General features: G+C 36.2%; 1 protein-coding gene across 8 annotated transcripts in view; it reads right to left on the reverse strand.

The window, feature by feature from the left end:
• Nucleotides 1-23,310, reverse strand: part of ZNF438 (zinc finger protein 438) — a 75,665-nt gene that overhangs the window by 2,773 nt on the left and 49,582 nt on the right. For 6 of the 8 annotated variants that reach the window (XM_075746502.1, XM_075746501.1, XM_075746500.1 and 3 more), the window contains 3 exons: nt 16,807-16,863; nt 7,641-7,745; nt 1,167-3,009 (listed from right to left, as the gene is read on the reverse strand). In XM_075746502.1, coding sequence (XP_075602617.1) covers nt 1,167-3,009; nt 7,641-7,745; nt 16,807-16,834 — 1,976 coding nt within the window. In that variant the 5' untranslated portion in view covers nt 16,835-16,863. The remainder of the gene's footprint in view (nt 1-1,166; nt 3,010-7,640; nt 7,746-16,806; nt 16,864-23,310) is intronic. The other 2 variants (XM_075746506.1, XM_075746507.1) reach the window with 2 other exon arrangements.

Raw genomic sequence — 23,310 nt, forward strand, 5'->3', positions numbered from 1 at the left:
AAAACCACATGTTCCACCTCCCACTCCAACATGGAAACTATGAAACTTCAAAGTTTTTTTTTCCCTAAAAGTTTGTAACAGTTTAAAAAAGTTTAAATACCTAATTTACAATTGGACAGCCCTCATTGATTTAGGACAGCTCTGTAGTATAAAGGCAACAGATACAGAGCTAGCAAGTCCCTGGTTTAAGTTAAGCCAATCAAAAGATCATCTCCACAGAAACCTTCTCACAATGTCTACAAAAAGGACTATGTAATACTGTGTAGTTACACACATTAGACATATCACCCAATAAAATAGAGAAACTAAATGATTCATTGTACGAAAGCTAGTAAGACTTAAAGAGAAGTGCTGGTGTTTCTCAGGTTCAATACCTTAAAAATTTTTAACTGATGCCCCAGAAAGTGGAGTGTAAAATGTGTAAAATTGAACTGTGGTGTTGTAGTGAGGAGTCAGGTTAAAGCCTTGAGCTTATTAAAGCGTATTTTAGTGAAAGTAAATGCAGAGTGGAAGAAACAAAAAAGCCAACATTTACACTGCATCAAGAAATTTCACCTCAAAATCCTAACACAGAGATAAAAGAATGTTCTACGCATCTTAAAATGGTAAATGTTAACTTTTCTACTTGGCTAAGCAATCGCATGAGCAGCAGTAACCAACACACAAGACAGATTAGCTCACAGCACTCCAGAGAAGGAAATGTGATAATGGTATTTAAGAGGGTAAACAAACTACAAGCTAATACTGAAATATGAATTGTTTTGCACTTACTGCAGTTGGTTCACTTATCTTCTGGGGAAAACCCAAAACGGGTAGTACACAGAAGACAGTGCAAATTAACAGAAAAAGCATTAGCCATGAGAAATCAACCGATCAAAACAGCTCTGAGGGCAGTATCTTGGGTATTACTAGAATATATGCAAAATTACTTTGGATATTCAAGTGTTGGTAATAATTTATATTCAATAAATCAGCTAAAATATACCGGATAGTCTAATGGATTGACTAGATTCTGTAACAAAGTATTTAAGCCATTAGGAATCTCATTGGTGGGGGGGGGGGAGATGAGGAAAAAGCAACAGTTTTCATAATGGTGATGTTTATAAACTTCCACTGACAACCCAAAATCCCATTTTCATTAGCATTTAATTAGTGAAAACACTCACCTCTCCGTTGCTTCTTCTCCTTCTTTTATATTCGTGTCCCTCTTCTTTAACGCATCTTGCAGCTGTTGCTCACTTGTAGAGGGCTCTGTGCTGATAACTACCCTGTGTACTTCTCTTAGGTGACCAAAATACACTTTTGCATGGCCAAAAACTTTAGCACAGAACTCACAACACACAAGTTTTTTGGGTTTGCCTTCATTGTGATGAAGTTTCATATGCGTGCTCAGGCTTCCAGAGTGAATATACGCTTTCCGGCAAATTCGACAGCTGTAAGGTCGTTTGTTTGTATGTGTGTTCATATGGTCCTGAAGATGGTGTTTAAATTGGAAGATATGGTTACAAATGTGACATTTATGCAATGGCTTAGGTACGGTTAAACATGCATTTCTACTTAAATCACTTGATTTAGCTGATGTAGCATCACTATGCTTGTAACTTAAATATTTATTGGGAAGTGAACTATTTAAAAAAGTATCTTGGTCTAAATGGTCAGAAGACGGTGTCTCTGCGACTGCTGCAGAAGTCAGTGGTGTAAAAGCCTGCACAACTACCACTGGTTTTGGTCTAATACTACGGTATTTTTTCACCGCCTCTGCTTTTTTGTTTTCAGGTGGCTGAAGATCAACTTTCGCCCTCTCTCTTCCTTCTCTAAACTTATTAATGATGCATTTCCTTCGCTTGGTCTGAAAAGCCAATAAATCATCTGGGGCTCTCCTTTTTCTGCCTCTTCTTTTAGAGGCTGCACTGTTCAATTTTTTAAGACTCTCAACATCCACTTTTTCTCGAATGGTTTGTTTGGGGACTTGTGTAAATGATACAGCTAATCGCTTATCGGATGCTTTAGTAGGAACATGAAAGGTTTTCGCCAAAGCTGGTATCTTTTCACATTCAGATCTTAGTGAAGGACCAGATACATTTGTAACATTAGTATTCTGCTTAGATTTACAGAACACCGGATTTTTCATCCTTGAGTAAGGCAAAATAGGAAGTTTTCCTTTTGGTGCTGATGGATTCATCTGTATTGTACTGCCAAAAACTGCTGGTGACAGGACCGCAACAGAATTTGCAGAATTTGTGGGTTTTTCCTTTAGTTTCTCAAATGTTATGAATGACTCTCTTGTGGTTTCTGATGCTGTCTTCACAGAGCGTAGACTTAGCTTCATGGGATTAATTGTATTTGCTGGCTTGGATGAAGAGTCTTTATCTACAGATGATCTAGAAACATTACCGTTAGCAATTCCAGTTTTGTTCACTAAAGGTGATCCAGATTCCACACACTTGCCTTTATTTACTAATGTGGCAACTGCAGTTTCAGCTGAGTCACGGTCTGTTAGCATCACTCGCTCTGCTGAGTCTGAACTAGAATGAGTTTCAGGGCAGTCTTCAGTTAAAGTAGTCATGGGGGAAGTCTGTGATGAGATCGATGCTTTGGTAGGAATCCTGTTATGTGCACCCAAACCAGAGATTTGTGCCATTTTTTTGTCACTCAGAAATTTATTTCTTACAGACTGGTACCTGGGGATAGGCAGCTTTAGGTTTTCAGAAGGGGCCGCATTTGACTGCTGGATTTGCTGTGTTAGCGCAGGGGCAACATACGGCAAGGCCACCAGAGAAAAAGTCCCCTCGTGACCAGCCACCTGCATGACTGCATAGTTTTGAGTTGGTACCACCAGTGGTTTAGAACCTGCAGCTGAAATCGGTGTATTTTGCTCAGGCAAAGATGACTGAAGACAAGAAACCACTCCGGATGTTAAAATTTTTGGTACCATTTTTGGAGCAATGGTCCTAAACTGACTTTTCTTCTGAAAACTTCGTATTATATCCGAAGGGGATTTGTGTTTATCTGTAATAATAACATAACAAACATGTAATATAATATATAGTATTTTTTTAAAAATTACTGTATCAAAAATAAAACTGCTTACAAAGGATATTATTACACAGAAACTTATTAAAAATATTTAGGTATTTAAATGACGACTAAATTAAGTTTAGAATTGCAAAAGTTTCATGGACAAAACAAAAATACTCTCTGAAACAATGTGCTTGAATACACATATGCAAAACCCCCCTCCTCTTAATCTAATCTTAAATGGGTGTTTCATTCTAGGTTAGAAACTACATGGCATTTCAGAACAAATACACTTATGAGCCTCTTCTGCCCTCGAAAAGCTGCACTAGCATGCTGGCAATATTCAGATGGAAGAACTAACAAGGACAGGATTTAAACTCCATGATGCAGAACTTTCCTTAGCACCTGCTCTGATCATATCTCTCAATCAGAGTCACGCTATCTTTCTGAGTTTCTGTAACATTTCGAATTTATGGGTTTTAGCAGATACAGACCAAAGATTACTTGATGAAGTCTTAAAAAAATTACCGCTATAAAATATGCAAATAACATGTAAGAAAATCAAAGAGGACTTGAGAGAAGATGTACTGTTGTTAAATACTATGTTATTCAAATGTTTTCTTGAAAGATGCAATTTATTAAGGTTGTATCACCGTTCCTTCCTGTTTCTACCTGCGTTGGGAAATGTCGCAAACATTTTCAGTAAAGAAGATGGTGAGGATAATTAAGTAAAACAAATAAAAGGGTAAAATGTGTAACATATAATCTGCATTGAGCAGCAGAGATATATGCTGACCTTTCAGACACTCCATAAAAAAAGATTTGATATACAGTTAACTGAAACACATTTCATGTACCAGCCTCATTATCCACTCTCAAATTCAAGTACTGATGCTTCCAGTTCTCAAAAACTGGGATAGAAAGAAAAAACTTTTTTCGTGAAGAAAAAAAAAATTCCCAACAATCTCAATCACTGAAAATTCAACTGCAAAGATCCCAAGAAAGGCAATTTGGGAAGGCAACAATGTAAGAAAAAATCATTTTGAGAGAGGAATCACATTTGAATATGTAAAAATATAATGTAAAAATAAATGGTGGGACCTTGAAAAATTGTCATAAGGTAATTCCATAGGGAAGTTTCCATTCCTTATCACTTTAAAGCCTTGTAATACAAACGCATTTATACATGGTTATGGACTTAAAGAGGTAACTGTGAATTACTACCAGCACTGGAAACTCTAGTAGTTTATCTTAATCCTGGATGTTCTTTTCAGACCTTACACACTTTGCAACATGCACTGTAAGTTACAGAGCTATCACATTTCATGACCAGAACTCCTGGACAGATATATGTGCATACTCATGGCATGCACATGTGCAGTAAATCTACTGCCTTCAGGACATGCTAGATTCACTGAGCAACCACATGTTAACTGTACATTCAGAGACAGTAGGTCTGATGCTTCTCAAAACGCTTTGACCTACAGCAGGTTCGCAGAGTATCTATGCAGGGCATAAAACTTTGATCCTTTTATTGCTATGTACAGCATCAAACCCCAAGTCTATTATGCACCTTCTTGATCCCCCAATTAAGTGAAACTACTCAGCACCACCATAACTTTCATTCTGCACAATATACGTAGAGATGTCCAGAATTTCTAGATATTCTGTACAGAGTGGACTACGGTACATGTGGAAATCCTGCCCAAAAATAGAGAGAGATCCCTATACATAGGGATTAAGTCCAGGCCTACAAAGTTTGTGCAGCCTGGAAAAAGTAGAAACACTGTAATTTTAAAATTAAGTTTCCCTACAGCCCTTTTTAGTCTCCAAAAGCTAGGAGCATGTACTATTTCTCACTAAGAACTTCCATTTTTGCCAATCTACAATCACTAAATATATAGAAAACGTTATCTTTTCAACCGCTAAGATTGCTAATACTACTCAGATTATTTTTTGTTTCCTGTTGCTGCTCTTGAAGAAATGCTTTTAAGAGCTTCTGAGAAGTACAATAAAATGATGTAAAATATTTTAATCATTAACCAAAGTAGCCCTGAACTTCAATGCTAATTACAGGTCAAATTGTACTGCTTAAATACAGTAGATGACAGAACAAGTCTATTTTGCTTTTAGGGGATAGAATCTGCTCTTATTTTCCAGATTATGCTTGCCATATACTGACATTGAAGACTTTTTCTTAATCAGCAGTTATTCAGCTTGCCACAATATTCAACATGAAGCAGTCTCCATTCTCTCTTCACGTTTGGCTTGCACCTCTCCCTTTTTATTTCAAAATCGCATTCATTGGTTTGCATAAAGTTTTTAGGAAAGCCAGCACTTCGGCAGACTGCTACCTGTGCTACTTTACACTTCAAGTTATAAGGCACCTGCTCTCCAACCAATGGTAAAAATGATGTGAGTTCAGGAAAAGATGGAAGTTTTGCTGTGGACATGCCATCTCTACAAAAGTGCAGAAATGGCAGCCAAAGCCCCTCAAGAGAATGTTTAATTTGATGTTAGGAGGAAATACTTGTAGAAATAGTGCATTACACTAGCTTTAAAAATAAGCATATGCTTCTCAAATACACTGACTTGCCTACTGCAAATTTAGGCAGCAAAATCACTTTTATTTAAATAAAGTCTCTCTACATATTTCCTCAGTACAAGAAAGTGCTATTCTGGAAGCCAAGACCTTCATGAATATCAACCACAAAATGCTCTTTGAAACAATGTCCACCTAGATCAACATTCTTCCTATGTAGTTAATAAAATGCTAAGCATTGATATAACTGAGAAATTATTTTTATACAAATGCTCTTTTTCTAACTAGTGTAATTTTATCATAAATATATCTTCCAGGCACCCCATGTTTGGTATCAGCCTTCAGTACAACTTTTTTTTTTTTTGGCCAAGTTTACATCAGACAGTTTAGCGCAGAAATATTCATTGCAGTGCCTCTGGTATGCAAAGGATACTCAGCTCTGTATTTCCCTCTCATCCAACACAGCTGCTGTAGTTAAGCAGCTTAGCCAGTGTCTAAATATAGAGATAGGCTAGATGCAGACTAGCTGTCTGATGATCTTTCAGACTCAGTTAAGATTTCGCTTGTGGACTGGGAAAGCTAATTGGAAGAACTGGTGGAAGATTATTTAGTATCTTGGATCAGGAAAAAGCAATCAGTTGATTCACAGACCAGAGGTCCTACAGACCCCACCGAGAGTGCCCATGTATCTTCAGTGACCAAAACTAGTTTCTCTTATACTTGCTGATGTTTTCAACAATTTCCTCTGTACACAATGATCGTTATAGTAATTCATGTCTTTGCCACCCCGACACTGAAGGACTTTAATATGCTCTGGCTGTCACTCTGCCAGAAGGCCACTCGGAAACTTAATATGCATCTTTCAGGGACATTCCACTTCTATTCCACACCACCTTCCAAATTATTTCTGTCTCTGATGCAGAAGACTCATTTTGACTTGTCAGTTGTGACCTGACAAAACACCTTCATTCTATGCAAACTCATGAAGTCTTGCATCTAAAAAGGGGACTTTTCAGTTAAGGGAGGCTCTGCAATGGCATTTTTGAGGATGGCCCTTGGTTTTAGACAACATTTTTTCTACAAGTTAGTCTACAAGTTCTTCAGTGGAAGGCAACAATTTTTATACTTTCTCCAAAATTTTCATCAAGAATAAAGAAAATGAATGAAAACATTAGATTTAATATCTGAAGCTCATTTTTAACTGCTGTGTTCTCGGTCTGTCAAATAGGCATGGAGTTGGGGCAACAGGTAGACACTTTTAAATAATTAAGCACAATGATAAATCAAATGCAATTCAATCCATTTAAAGTCTCTGTTAAAAGATTAATGGTTACCATGCTAGTATCTGCAAGTTATCAAATCACTTGAAAATTTGCAGGATGTCATAAGCTCTTCCCCCTTTTAAATAATCTTACAATTGTATAGGACTGTACAGTGATAGACCAATAAAACCAATGATGCATCAAAGTCTCTGATACAGTCATGATGGGAAGAGTCCTCTGGAGGAATGAGTCCTCTGCTGTTCATTCATGGTTCCCCTTGCTTCCTAAGTCACTCAGGTCTGGTCTACTACAGTCTGTTCTGCCTTCTTTCTGTACCTCCTTCAGTTTGTTCTCTATGTAAAGCATGTAACGTTGGTAAACACAGGCATTGCAGAAAACATGAGAAGATACTTCATTTTCCCCACTAATCTGGTCTGTCATGAACATTAAAATAAACCATCAAAATGCTAGAAACCACTGTGTAATAGTGTTAATTTTTTTAATAATCCTTGTAAGGCCACCTCACTTGTGCAGGTATGTATTTAATTTGTGTATGACTGGACAAGTGACAGAAAATAACAAAAAAAAAGGATCATCTTGTTTTGAAGGGAAAGGCAGAATACAGATGAAAAATATTAACGAAATATTTTATTAAATGCATGTTTATGTTGCTGAGTCTTTTGCTGACTTTGAAAGGAAGAATATCTGTTCTATGGGAAAGAAAAAAATGCACAACTTTCTAATAGACAATACTAGATTTATTTCTGTCAATGACAGTTAACCATTCATTTTGCCAAATCTCCATATACACTAAATACCTGTGGATACTGTCTTTCCAGCACAAGTTTCTTGTTTTTGCTGACCCAGCATACTTTGTTGGACACAATGTTTCTCTGCAGGATTAGCATGCAAAAAAACACCACCTGCAAAAGCGCTTCAGTCAGTTATAAATAGATCCCAGGACAAAAAAACCCCCACAAAACCAAAAACCACCAAACACCCAAACAATCCCCAAGCCCAACAAAAACCAGAAAAAGACAATATAAAACAACAATATAAGACATTAACTTCCAGTTAATGCATTAAGCTACTGTTTCTTGCTCTTTGCCATTTTTCTCTCCTCAAAAGATGTTTTAAAATGTAATACATTACACCCCAAATGCAAGGTGATAGCTTAATAACTGAGTAAAGCTGGTTAATGTGGTAAACAGATGGGATGCTTTAGCTTCAGTGTCATGGCAGACAGTCAACAGCACCAAAACAAAAAGCTCAGAAAAATGAAGGTTCAGTAGCTTCAGTGAGGCTTTTAAATACAGGGGCTAAATTCTATGCTGATTTACACTTTCTGGAATCTCATGTAAATCGATGGAACTGCAAATATTTTAGAAAATAGAATTTGGCCTTCTATGTTCAAAACTAGTTTTGCCACACACCTATATGAAGTAAGGTTGATCATAAAGCCTACAAATCAGGACTGCCCAACTCTATAACAATTAATTTGCAGTTGTTCCTATCTTTGCCTAATAATAAATATCTGGGTAAAATGCTGTTCTGGGTCAGATAATTTTCTAAAATTAATTCCAACAGAAAATGCCAGCCATCCCCAGGAATGTCTGCATTAAAAAAAAAAAAAAAAGAATCCAGTAACACATCTGTGCATTAAACAAAGACCTTGAGGTTTGACACAGGAATGTCTCTCGTCTTGTGAAAAGCTGCCCAAATTTCACAAAGTTGTAAGCTCTTGGCATGTGTTTAATAGATACTTTAAGGAGCTAACTTTTCCAATTATTACATTCTATTGAACATGCTCCTGCTTCAGGTTGGCCTGAATTTTTACTAAAACTATAGCTTTAGGTCCAAACACCCAAGCTGGAACAAGGGAATGGCCTCTCCTTCTCTCTCAACTGCTGAGCTGAGAGTGGGGGAGAGAAACTAGGGTAAGAACAGGGGAGGCAGGAAAAGGACAAGAGAACTAGAAATGAGACTTGGAAAGTGTCTAGGCCAAACAGTCAGGATGGGATATGGGAATTAAATGCAGAGTTAAGATGGGAAATGAACCAATTGCTATTGCATGTGATTTGAAAGAAGAAGCATTTAAGACACAGGGATAACCTCATATCTTGCATTTGTTACCTTATTAGTACCTGATTTTTTAAAGAGTAATATAATTATGTCTACATAGAAGCCCTTTTGTGCAATTTAAAATAGATTGGAAAAATAAAAAAATATAACTCGGTGTTCTAATGCAAGATTGGAAAATCACAGTATAGCATTCACACAAACGCTAATATACAGAATGTACAAATAAACTTAGAAAACATGTTCTGGTATACCACGGGTGGAATAGGATCAAAATAGTTTGTTAAAATTCTAAAAGGGAAAATTAGACCTCTTTAAAGCTATATATAATTAATTCTGAGTTGAGCATCAATGTGATTTGCCAGTTGTGCACTAAGCATTTTATCATTCAGAAAGGTCTTCTTTGCTTTAAAGTCTGTGCAAGTTTATTATTTTACGGGATTAGGATTATAGTGCATTTCAAGAAATTCTGTGAGCAGTGGGATACTTCCTGGATTCCTTGAACAGCCTCCAAAAGACTCTTCTTAGCAGGAGAGAGCATTACAACAACAAAGCTACACAAGCAAAATGTTTTTTTGACATTAACTGGACTCCATTAAAGCAGACGTTCAACCTTAACATTTCTAGTGACATTTTTCAGTGTGGGAATAAACTATTTGTGGCATAAACAGTCATTTTGGAGAGATAACTCATACAGTAATCCAAGATTATGGGTACACAGCTCATATTTAAGGAAGTTCTTCAGTTTCTTGTCTAGTTCAACCCTTCCCCCTCTCCGAAACATCCTGGTTGCACTATCAACCATACACTGATATATACCAAAGTTTATACAGATTCTCGGAAAATTAGTATCTAACATAACTTATGCAAAAAAACAACGAACCAACCAAAACCCCAAAAAAGGATGGAGGAAAAAATATTAATAATGTCTACTGTTAGATAACTCCACTTTCTCAATTTCCAGAATTGTTTTCCTCTGTTGTTTCAAAGTATACTTAGGAGTTGCTTCATTATCATGCTGTCATCTATCTGGACTTCTGTACAGCCTTTGACACAGTCCCCTACAACATCCTTCTCTCTAAATTGGAGAGAGAGATTTGATAGATGGGACTATCTGGTGGCTAAGGAATTGGCTGGATGGTCACATCCAGACAGTAGTGGTCAATGGCTCAATGTCTGGATGAAGATCAGTGACAAGCGGTGTCCCTTAGGGGCCTGTACCAGGACCAGTACTGTTTGATATCTTCATCAAAGACATAGTGGGATTGAGCGCACCCTCAGCAAATTTGCAGATGACCCCATGCTGAGTGGTGTGGTTGACACGTTTGAGGGATGGCATGCCATTCAGAAGGACCTGGACAAGCTCGAGAAGTCGGCCCCTGTGAACCTCATGAGGTTCAACAATGCCAAGTGCAAGGTCCTGCACATGGGTCAGGGCAAACCCTGGTATCAGTACAGGCTGGTGGATGAAGGAATTGAGAGCAGCCCTGCGGAGAAGGACTTGGGGATACTGGTAGATGAAAAGCTGGACATGAGCCAGCAACATGTGCTTGCAGCCCAGAAAGCCAACTACATCCTGGGCTGCACCAAAAGAGGTGTGACCAGCAGGTCAAGGGAGGTGATTCTGCCCCTCTACTCTGCTCTGGTGAGACATAATTTTGGATTTCTCATAGATTTAAATTTCTTGTCATAGGTTTTAAATAAACTCTGCAGCAGTACTGAACATTTACATCTCCATATTGTCCCAACACAAGTAACTTTTAAAATATGTACGAAAACCTATTTCGATAGGGAATAACAACTGGGCAACAGCTCTGAGGTAACCTTTTTGAGTTGTAATATCAAACGTATTAGCCACATGTGGGTAAATCAATATTCAAAAGCAACATCTTACATAAAATATGGGCAACACAAGGCTTAACACAACCTCCTATAAAAAAGCCATTTCTGTGCTACTGTAGAAAGGAAGAAAGTCTTGGAAGTCTTTCCTAAAAGTCAGAACATACATACCTAAGAGATTTTTAAACGCTCTTTTGCAATGAATTTAAAATACATTTATTAGCAGATCCACACGTTCTCTTAACACCTCTCATGCAGTGTTTGTGAACTTAAAAAGCTTTCCATTTTTTTGAAGGCACAGTCTTTCAAGTTATAAGCTACTCATTTCATATTAAGGTTAACATAATTAATAGGTTTTAAGCAGATCAAAATATTTTTGTATCAAGAAATGGAAACTGACATAAAGAGAGCTAGACATAAAGCATCTGTAATTATCAGTAACTTTTCCCACCTTTACAGCTGAAGAAATCACACACAAATTTTTCTCATTATGGCAGTAAGAGAATTTGAGAATAAGGTTTATGCAGATAAATCTATGGGCTCAAGATGGTGAAAACATTGGTTCTTTTATGTTTAAGCATGGAACTTCTGTCTGAGAGAAACTGTTAGATACATCATCAGACAGCGTGTTTCAGCTTCTACATGCATCTACTAATTTCAGCAACCAACCATGTCAAACTTGAAGTGGGCAATTATCTACAAACCACGTTGCTCCGACAGGACTCAATTGCATAGGAAGAAAATTTTTATATCACTGCAAATCCAGTGGTTTATCTTTGTCGGTTTTGCCCAGTCATTCTGTTCCGCAGAGGATACCATCCCTGGATATTTGCAAAGTAAGGCTTCAGTGACGCAGCCACTTGGGGGAACTAATTGTTCAGAAAACAGCTGAAGGGAGGTGATGCAAGCACTGGTCATAAACTCGTAACTTATAAACCTTCAATGGCACTGCAAATGTGAATTAGGTACTTTAGAAGATGGGGACAAATGGAAGATTCAAAAGAAAAGACTGCAATTGGATTTTTAAAAATTATTTTCTGGGAGAAGTGCCAGTTTAAATTTCTTTTAGTGAGCTTGAAGAAAGATATGGACCTAAACAGTAATTCAATCGCTGTAAAGTTGATGTCAACGTAAAGTCCTTTTTAAAAGGTCTATCAAGATCACATCGACCTAGACAAAATCTTGATACGCCTAACATAAGTGGTAATTAATAGACTTATTTTTTCGTTAAGTGCGGGAAACAATAATGACCAAGTCTGCTACAGAAATGAAGGCAGAATTCTTCAGAAACTATGCAGCACAAAAAGGTCAAGTAGAACCATTTTATGAATAAATCATGAAATATTTTTTGACTAGACTCTTGCTCCGCTTTCAAATAAGCTGAGAACAGAATCTATCTTTGTCTTACTGTAAGTTCAACCCTCCTTCCTTCCTTCCATGGGACAGAAAACACATATGTCTGATTGCAGTAAGGGAATTGTGCTTCTTGCAAAATTTATGTTTTGCAAATACTGATGTGCAAAAAGAGAGCACAACAGAAGAGCAAGACTGTTTTTCATATTATAGAGTATCACTTCTTTTGTGACAACCAGAGCACCTCTTTCTGAATAGATCCCACATGCAAGAGAAAACAATTAATTAATTCACCACTTTGGCTCAATAGAGCAAATATCTTTTACTTGAGGCATTAAAAGCATCGGTATGGTTACTTCTGTTCTACAAACCTCAGAAAATGCTCCCTCATTAAAGATGGATGGAGGACCAGAAGACTGTCACACCTGGCCTGGTCTATACTGTGTCTTCCACTAGGAACTATACACAGGGTTTATCATTCCTCAAAGAAAGGGCCAGAATATAGAACACATTGTTAAACTTAGATGGCTGTTGGAGAGTATTTTTCTCAGGGATTTTGTAAATAGCTCATTTCTTTTGAAAATCACCTAAGCAATCTAACTTTTGAATGGGGAATCTCTATCCAGGGTTTTTGTGTGCTCTAGCTGTCCCTCCTTTTCTTTCTTCATGACCCTAATTTCTTCAGGAAAAGACTATACAGCTCTGGGTGAGATATGCAAAACATTGGCACCTGTAGTCAACTCCACTAAGGATTAAAACAAAAATAAATATTAGAGGATCTCCACAGTACTTTAAACAGCTATGTATATTTTTTCAAAGATAGACACAGCACTATAAAGCATAGGGCAAGTAAAACATTTCAGAAAGACTATGGCCCTGGGTAGGAAGACATTAGTTTTCAGAACATGTAAAATTATCACTTGCTGCTGAACCTGATCACAGCTAGGCCTTTCTGACAGTAAGATGAAGCAGAAAATAATTTAAATTACAGTATCTGAATGCTTTTACCCGCCCTGTGCATAATTACAATTATTTGCAATGCTTATTGACATTGCTAAGCTTGCCCATGCTAGCCACTGTATTGTTTAAAGGCAGCACTGGTTCTCAAAAGAAGGTACTGGATGTTCTGTAAGGGAACTGATTGAATACACTGCTGATAAGTGATCATATATCAGCAAACACTTGTGATGGGTGCCCACGTACGAGGGAATTAAACCAGGAACGCAGTCAACAGGAATGTAGGGCGAAGATGATATCCTTCACTGGCCGTGCGCAGAAGTATCGTTATATTTCAAATTAAATTCACATGTATCTGGCCTGCTCCGGCAGACAAAGGAGCCCCTTGGCGCAGAGTCCAGCAGGGGGAGTCGGGCACCCATCACCGCCGCCTCTGGCCACCGCGGGCAAGCCCTGCTGCAGCCAGGAAGGCCACACCGGGGCACTTTCGGTTCCTTCGTCTACGTGCCAGCTCAGTTTAGACCTGCGACTCGCGTCAACTACCCTACAGAAAGGCTAAGGTACTGGTCTGATGATTTCACAACACTAAATACGACTTCTATTGAAAAATTCCCAAAGTCGTGAAATCTTTTACAGCACCGCACACACATTTGAACAACTTCACAAGTTACATTATTATTTCAAAATATTCTACCTTTGTAAACTTTACAGTCAATTCAATGTTTTGTATAAACTTGAGAACATCTTGAAGCAAAGCAGCTGAGCCTTCCTGTTAAAATTACTTCTATTAAACTATTTAGTATCTTCTATAACTGCACTACAATTTTTGTGCAAGGATTTTTTTTTTAAAAAATTACTGATACTGTGTTAATCTAGTTAATGTCCCAAATAACACATCCATGTTACTAAAAACGTCAGTATTAACAACAGATGTCCTTCTTTTGGTAGACATCTGAAAATGCAGCACTGTTACCAACATATTTTCCCATCCCAAGCAATACCCTGAAATCTTTGTCAAACTTTCTTGCTTTCATCATTGCTCAGCTCATCGCACAAACCATCTGCATAAATAAAGATGTAAGCATCTGCTGTATGGCAAACAGTCTCAGGGGCAGATGTTTTTATCCTTGCATTCATGTCACTGGCTTGGATACATTATTTGAACAGATGTACACAATCTGAAAGTGTCATGTCCCACAGTGAAATGTCTCCAACTGCTTTCTATCAAAGTACATAAATGCTATTTGCACCTGCATTTATGTTAATGATATAAAGGCAGCAGGGGTTCCAGCAAAGTGAGAGTTGATGCTAAGAAACACATTTACATGGCTAATTGAAGTTTGAGGTCTCCCAGCATCAAATGACCATACTTACATGGATACAAAATGTACTAAACTCTACAATGACTTTTTAAAAAACTGTTTTTTAAAAAAATAAAATAAAAATACCCAAGGATCAAAACTGTGATTTCAGTCTGTAATACTTTTCCAATGTATATTTTAAAGAGACAAAAATAAATCCCTAGATGAACCAAGACAGCCTTAGATTTTGCACAATAATTGTATAAGATACACAATTTTTTTCATGTTAAGAGTCGTTTAACAAAAACGTTTAATAAATCTGACAGTGCCACTCATCCAAAGGTATTTCAGTTCTCTAAGGCACACTGGTGTTTTATGTCATTATGGAGCACTAGAAAAAAACCCAGCACTTGCTCAACAGCAAATGCTAACATGAGTGTGAATGACAGAATATGATGTTTCAATGATAATTTCATAATTCCTAGGAAAAAATTTAAATCTTAGAAGTGAAATATTATTATTCAGAAAAGTGCATCTATTTGAAGATGGAGTTACAATTGCTTGTTATATAAATGATAATCACCTTTCTTATAAAATATTTTAAATTGAGAAAAATACAGATGCCCTGAAGGAGTAAGTATCAAATTACAGAACTTCTGCTATTACATGACAAATGGTAGCAGTGAAGGCTTTATGTTGTTACTCAAAGAACTTGCACTAACCTTTACTTCATACTCAACTGAAAAATAACAAGCACTTTCAAAGTATAAAAAGACTGACAAAAATGCTATACTGAATGTAACTGACGGATAGGTTCTACTTCCAATACCATTTATTTTCAAACCTTCTATTATTAAGAAATGTACCAATGTTATAGTTGTACATAAATCATTATAAATTGCTAATAGCCTCAACATTTTCTAAGTGCCGTGACACATTTAAGAAACAAAAGTAATGCTTGATACAAGAACAAAGAAGAGTGACAGTAAAAGAATAAATATATATACACACACACGGAAACTAGTGTATTTGTGGAATATCATGATTTCACACTGATATAGCTCTTGGTCAGGATCTGGTTATGATTTCTAACATAAACCCCCACTTCCAAATTTTACAACATGGCTCTTAAAATTCAAAAAAATCTCAAAGGAAATGCTTCACCAGTTTCAAATTTGCAAACAGCTTCACAGTCTGTATTCTCCTCCTGTGAGGAGGATACATTCAGAAGTGGCTTTAACATAAAGATAACACATTCAATTTGACTACAACAGTGGTCAAATTTCTATTATTTAAAGGAAAAAATAAATTAAGGCTTTTAAGTATTAGAATTAAGTATTTCAGTCATAAGCATGCAGACGTAGAGCATACTGCAGGGTGGATAGCTTTACACAACAGTGAGTACTGTCTCCCTTGAAAGAATAGTCCCATTAGACACAGAACTCATCAACTAAGATCAATTTGCATGACATCCTCTTGGAACAGTTTCCTCAGAATTATTACAGTATCATAAAAATACTCACTCTTCACAAAACAGGCAAAGTATAAACTTACATGACAGTAAAAGCTCAAGGCTTCAAGTTAAGTAATATATAGTGCTTTTCTTAATTAACATAAGTACTAACAATGGAAACTTAACTGACAACCTGCAATGGTTCTGAAAGGTCCGTTAGAGCTTATGTCATACCCATCAAACATTCACTCACATTTAAGAAGTATTATTAAAAATTACATTCAAGTTAAAAAATCACATTTAAACATTAGCATTGTGACACAGATCAAAAGGGAAAGGAAATTAAAGTTACGGCTGCACATTTAAAGGCTTGGGAATACACAACTGCAGCACAAATACCCTTACTAATAATGGAGAGAAAAATTCAAGATGCTAACACTACTGAAAACTAAATCAATGTAAGATGACTTCTGAAGAGACAAAACATAGAGGAAATATAGTTAAACACAAAAAATGTTAGTAAGGATAGGAATGTTGGAGAAAAGGCACTTAAAATCTAGAAGTCTAAATTTATATTTAAAAATATTGATTTTCTTGTTTGTGCCAGTCTTGTAGCATAACTTGTAAATAGATTTGACCCCCAATTATATGGGGATCAACTGTGACAATGATTTTGAGATATATGAAGATAAAAAAATTGCAATAAAGCCTGAATACTTATTTCTAGTGAATCAAATGAGAAGCCGATATATGTACTTGAGATTTCAACTATAGGTGGTAACAGTAATTAGCAATGTCCTAAAGAAGAAACCAATCTTAGCTATTGCTATTGTTTAAAGTGATAAATGCTGCAGTATAATGGCTTCTTTTTATTAAAACCATATTAGGGTAGCATAGTAGACAAGAGTTATACAGTGATTTATTAATGATGATGACATTTCTTCCACATTTTGAATCACAAGCATCTAATTTCTCAAAAAAAGTATAGAAAGTATACTGTACCTGCAGAAAATGTTAAAGGATTCTGCATTATGCCCTTTAATAGTTACAACAATGTTCCTGGAAAGAAGAAATACAGATACTTAGAAGCTCTGATAATTTTCCAATTTTCCATAAACTAAAAAAAAAAAAAAAAAAAAAGGACAATGGCAATAGTTTTCAAAAATTATATTTCAGAATGGATCCTTGTATGCCCATACCTCATGCAAAACACCACCGAAGTGTTAAACCAAGTCTTTCTCTGATCACACATACCCTTATATGCATATTTCAACACTGGGTACAACTAACTTAGACTTCTTGTAATTGAAAACACACGTTAAAGCCCGAGAAGACATGTCATGAATTCTAGTGTGACAATGCATTATGGAGAATCACAGACAATGCAGTGTTAAGTAATCATTTTCCTTCAAACATCTGACTGCATGGATCCCATATAACTGACTAACAAGCAGAATCTTCCATGGATGCTACAATGAAGATACTAGCTTGCATTTGTGGGGCCAACATTACACCGCCACCTCTCCTGAATTTGACATTGGTACTTATTGCAAAATCTGATGCATAACGTTTGACATAAAATAGCATTACATCAAGTAACTTAAGAGTTGGCTATTTCTTTCCAGTGCAGTCAGTGTGTTGCTTAAGCTTTGGTCAAGTGTGATTCAACAGTCAAGAAAGACATAGTGTAATATAATGACAATATAAAATTTTGTTATTATCCACTTGGATTTTCTTTATCATAAAATGATCTAGCTTTTCAAACAGCTGTGTAATAGTTCAGTTCGCCTGAACACCACTAACATGTTAAAAGTCACACAGGGTATAAAACTCTTGTTCTCCTGATGCAGTTGGAGGCTTTGGGAAGGTAACAGACAAGTCCGTTGATCAGCACAGATGGAACTCCAATGACTTGGGGGTTTACTTGGATCTAGGCTTTCATACCAGTGCATATCTATAACATTTCCCATGAGCAGAGCCAGCTGTGCAGATGTGGAGTTTGCTTACTTTCCTGGCCAATTTAACAGATGGTAGAATCTTACACAAAGAACATTCCAGATATGCACTCAAGAGCCCCCTTCTGGGAACATGAAGTACCAAAAGACTGGTTTTGGATAAATACAAAAGTAGTTAGGACAAATTCTGATGCAATTACCAACCACAAAAATAAGTCATGAGTATGTTTCTTTACTATCATGCAACTGACTCTCAAAAAGCAACGGAGAGGTTCCAGGAAGGAGATGATTCTGGGGGCAGCAGTAAAGTATAAAAGAGGCAAAACCAATTCCATTTCCGGGAAGTTCAATACCAAAGTGCAAAAGAAAATTGAGTGTGGCTGCTGTGAGGAGACCTCACACACTGCAAAGAGGTGAGGCTCTTTGGTACCTGTACCTTCTGTGCTGAGCCATATATAATAAGAAGCTCTTGTATGCAAACCAGCACCTCCTGGCACAGCTTTGCCGATGTGTATCAGCAGATCTCGGGCTGCCTCAAAGAGCCTCTGTCCGTGGTACTTAAGCAGTCAACCTCTGATCTGGCAGACCCAGTACACCAACGTATGTCGGCTCATCTAAACGTAGTTTTACGTTGTGGTAACATATAGACAACTCCCTCTTAATCTACAAGAATGGAACAGACCACAGTGATGTAATTTTGGAGTGGCACAACACTTCTAGGAACCAGTATGAATTTTCAACTTGTCACTGACAGTGTAAGACATCCTTCTTTAAGGCCGTATTGCTCAACAAAATCTTTTTACAGAAACAAAGTCTGAAGTTTTTCTTCCACTTTAGGATTTCCAACACTTGAAAACATATTGAAGTAGTTACAGCAATGCATATTCTTGTAAAAAACAATGTAAGAAATTATGTTCAAATGAAGGGTCTCAAAATTATTATTCAGAAGTCACATTTTTATAGGTTTTATGGTCCCTCCCAGTTGTAGGGAGCATTAAATAATTTAAAAGGGTGACCCACTTATGGTTACTACTTCCTCTTAGAATTATAGCAAACAAACCAGACTTCAGGATACAGATCAATAATTCTTAGAATACCATGTGGAAACACAAGCTCCACATCTTCTTCCAAGCATTCACAAACCCTAACAGTAGGACAGAAAATCAGACCATATAAATCCAAACATTTAGTACAGGCATCTCTGATCTTAATTCAACCCCAACTGCAGTAAGATAATGGTCCTGATATAGAAAATCCAGTGCTTATTTGACAGAGTAGTACATTGATCAGCTACTATCAATGAAAAAAAAGAAGTATAATTTCTCAAATTAAGTTTTCATCTTCTAGCCATTCATGAATTTTTTTTTACTGTTGTTATACCAAAGAACCTTTCACTGCCCTTTATTTTTGCAGATATTCATTCAAGTAACCTTCCTTTTTGGAAAAACTGAACAGCTCAAGATTTTGAAGTCAGGGCAAGCTTCTTATCATCCGTTCAATTTTCTCTATCCATCGTTATATGTAAGACTACATTAAAGCATGTTTTCTTTGAATACAAATTTAGTTTACAAAACAAACGACGTAACTATGTGTGTCTGTCCTGTCTGCATTTTACACTATTTTTAAATTTATCAACAGCGATACTGTCTTTTTGATCACTGCCTAGTGCTAGTCGTGGAACCAGTCCCACCACAACTTCACTACAAGTATAATGATTCACGTTCCTTTCTCACTGACAGTTTCTGACATCTCTCAGCCAACTTGTAACTTGTTTAACATATAGTTAATATCTACATATATTTGATGCATATCCTAGACATAAACTGCAGTCTTATCAAAAATTTCTGAAATTCTGAATCAATGCATAGCACAGAAGTTGAAATATATGACATCTGTACAGCTACCTACACCTGCCCCGAGCAGAATTGGGTTTTTTTTTTTCATTTGACTATAAATCTGGCTCAGTATGACTACTTCCCATAAAAAACCATGCTGATGTTCAAAAAAGAGCCAACCTTAGAAATAAAATTATTAACTAAATTTTGTACATGTTTTACACTCTTACATCCAGAACAAATTTTAGGTTGGACACCACTAATAGTTCAGTATGTCCTGTTGTTTTTATGAATACTGAGGAGGTAAACATTCTTAGAGTCATCGTTGGTTATATTTGAGTCCAATAATGGTTCATTTCAAATACAGGAGATGATATTGATTATTTCTATCTGGCATTATCATCAATTTTTCTCCACCTGAGAGCCTATCCCAATGATAAAATTTTTAAAATTCTATATAAACTTAAAATCTGTTTTGCTCAGGTTGCAACTCTGCCATAGGACAACAAATAAAATCATTCAAGTCATAGTACTTGAGAACTCAAAACAGTTCTCTTGAAATCTGCTGCTGACTGGTCAGAGATGAAAAGAAATCTATTACAACCATTTCAAGTGAAGTGGAGTTGATGCTGGACAGAATTAAAAAGTAAAATTTATCTTAATCTCACAAAATAAGGTCTATCATGCCTATACTACTCCTTAAGTTACCACAGAATAAAAGGATAAATGAATTTTCAACCAGAAGAAGCAAAAACATCAAATAAACTGGAAAAAAACTACACTGTAAATTGATCTTTAATAATCAAAGGAAGCAGAGCATCTACATGTAATAATTTTAAAGCAATTTTCACAGAAAGATATCCACTGGTCTTTTATATGAAATTGGTGTCCTGATAGACAGACTGAATCTGAGTATCAGGTGAACCCAATTAACCTAATTTGATGCTTGTCCATACTAAGACATTTATTTTAGATGTTACACAAAATCTTTTAGGATACTACACAGAAAACGATAAATAGGCTGTAAAGGTTATGACATTAATTTTACTGTCATTCTCATGCTTTAAGCAGGCATCAAAACTAAAAATCTCATCCTCTAGGAAGGAAGAACTATCTGAAAGTAATTATAGTACTCATTATCATAACAGTATTAAACTAAACCACAATGACCCTAACTGAATTTATTTTTGGTATCTTTTGTTAAAAGAACAAAGCTTCTCAATGACAACTGCACCTTCTAATGCAGTGAACATTATTTCGGGTACTGGAAGAAAGCATCAAATCAAATCTTATAATTTCATATTAAGCTTAATTATGAATTTTAATTTAAAGCTAGGCATGTAAAGAAGTGTTAGTTAACTATTATTATGTAATTTCATTTCAGAAGGAAAATACTCAGCCAGAAAGAAAAATTAAATATAGTACATTTTAGAAAAGACATTCTCCTAACAGAAGCCCATGAAATGTCAATTTATATTTCAAAAGCAATTCTGTTCACTTCATTTTTCACACCTGTTCTTTCACATACTGTGCCATCTTGTAAATGACAGTGCCATGCAACCACCATTTCCCAAAATTTATAAACTTTTCAACAGAAATGAAGTTCCCAAAAAGCATGAATGAATCGTATCAACATAACTTCCAGGAAAGTCAGCAAAATCCATTGGTATTTAAAGGCTGAGTTAAGACCTGAAACAAATGATTAAAATATTGAAGCTATGCAAAAATGCTGCGGAAGGTAAAAATGACAGACATAAAGATTGACTAGCGTAACACACACAAGCATTTGTTCAAGCAAGTGTATTTGCCAAAAGCCTGCAGTGCTTGGCTACTTTATAAAATCAAGCCCAAGGCATTAAGGTCAATTTGTTTTAAAAACAAAAAACCCTCCAAAACCCCAAACTCCAATAACTACGCAATAGCTGATTTGCATTTCTGAAAACGTGCAAAAATATTCTGCATTTCACTATCCAAATCTTCAGCTGCAGAAGTCCGATTTATTCAAAATTTTCTATTTAAAATCATATTTTCACACTAGGATTTCATCCTACATCAGTAGATCCTCATCCTCCTATTCTATATCCAGAGAGATACGCACGTAGTCATAAACAACAGCTTTCTTACAAGAGAAATTACACACTGCTTATGCTTCCCTACTTAGATAATTAATCAGGGAGAAATGTGTGTCCATGGCAGAATTCTTTTGGCTGAGCCCATTAGGTGACTTCAGCAGACAGCCAAAAAGAAACAGAAGCCTCATTGGAACTGGTCACTTTTGCCAGTACAAACCCAGCAAAACCTAAAACTCAAGCTATTTTTAAATTTTTGGTCATCCTATGAGATGGACCAGTCCGAGCGCATTTCCTGAACTTCAAGCCTTACATGCACTGAATGCCACAGGGGCAATCCTGGACAAAAATTCTTCCCTTCGCTCTTTGTTAGGTGATGTATAGAATGGTTGGCTGGCATGCCTACGCTATGCCCATCTGTCAGAGTGGAACTGTGCCTACATGACAGGTTCTAGGCTTCTTTCAATAACACGTTGCTGATAATAAAAGCTTGTTTATGAAACAACATAGAGCAACTTCAACATTTGACTTAAAACAAAAAGCAAGTAAAAAGTGATTGCTTTTCTTGAGGAGATAAATCTTTTGAAACCAGCTTCTAAGGTTTTTCAACTGTATGAATAAAAACTAGCACATACTCTGCAAGAAATGAGGATGTTCCACAAACTTTCTACTATTGCAGACAGTCCAGCATACAGTCTCAGTAATTCTTATTTTACACCTATAACTATCTCCAATAAAGCAAATTCAAGGACCCAAGAAAAAATTTATAAAAGCTAAGTTTCTCAAAAGGATGCTTGGGAGAAGAGAAGGCTAAAGAAGGAAGAATATCGATTCTTCATTTTATGAACTGTCTGAGTATTAAATAAATTGTAGTTTAACAGTTTTTACAGCTGTAAATAACCCCCACTATTTCCCATTTGAGACAACTCCATTCTGAAAAACTAAAAAAGAAAAGCAAGGAATACTACAGTTGCTATTATGCCTAATATTAGACAATTCATAGAATGCCAAAAAATAACATCTTTTTTTCCAAATTTCCAATTTAAAATGACAGATTGTCATTTTATGTTTTTCTTTAGTAAATGCCGTCTCAGTAGTACTACTTTGAATGCCATGAACTGGAGTCCTGTATAAGTTCCACATCTGTATTAGACATCTTTACCATTATTCTGTATTAAATGGTCAAAGCTTCTGATTTTAAAATACAGTCTTGGATCTTACTGTTGTGAAAGTAACTGTGAAATGAGGAATCAGTATAAATTGCTACATTTTGTTATTGATTCTGAGGGCAGCTGGAAACAATAGTTCTGGAAGATACAAACTACTAATTTCATTTTTATAAGATACTACATGAAATCCATGCTCTCAATAGTTCTTACAATTTAATTTCAAATTAATTTAGTATTTTTTAAAAAAAATCAACAGAAACACATAACACTTACTTGGCAATGACTACTCCAGAGTTTAAAATTCAAACCGTACAATTCCTGCTACTCCTGTTCCCCTCCTCACACACACATTATCTTAGTCTGAAACTAAGCATTAATTTATTGCTTGGATTTTGCCAGGATTCTCAATAATGCAGGTTCGTAAGACAGAATCTATGTATCTTACAGTTCTGTTAGCAATATGTAAAGTCATTCATAG

The sequence above is a fragment of the Balearica regulorum genome, chromosome 2 (genome assembly GCF_011004875.1).
Source record: "Balearica regulorum gibbericeps isolate bBalReg1 chromosome 2, bBalReg1.pri, whole genome shotgun sequence".
NCBI lineage: Eukaryota > Metazoa > Chordata > Aves > Gruiformes > Gruidae > Balearica > Balearica regulorum.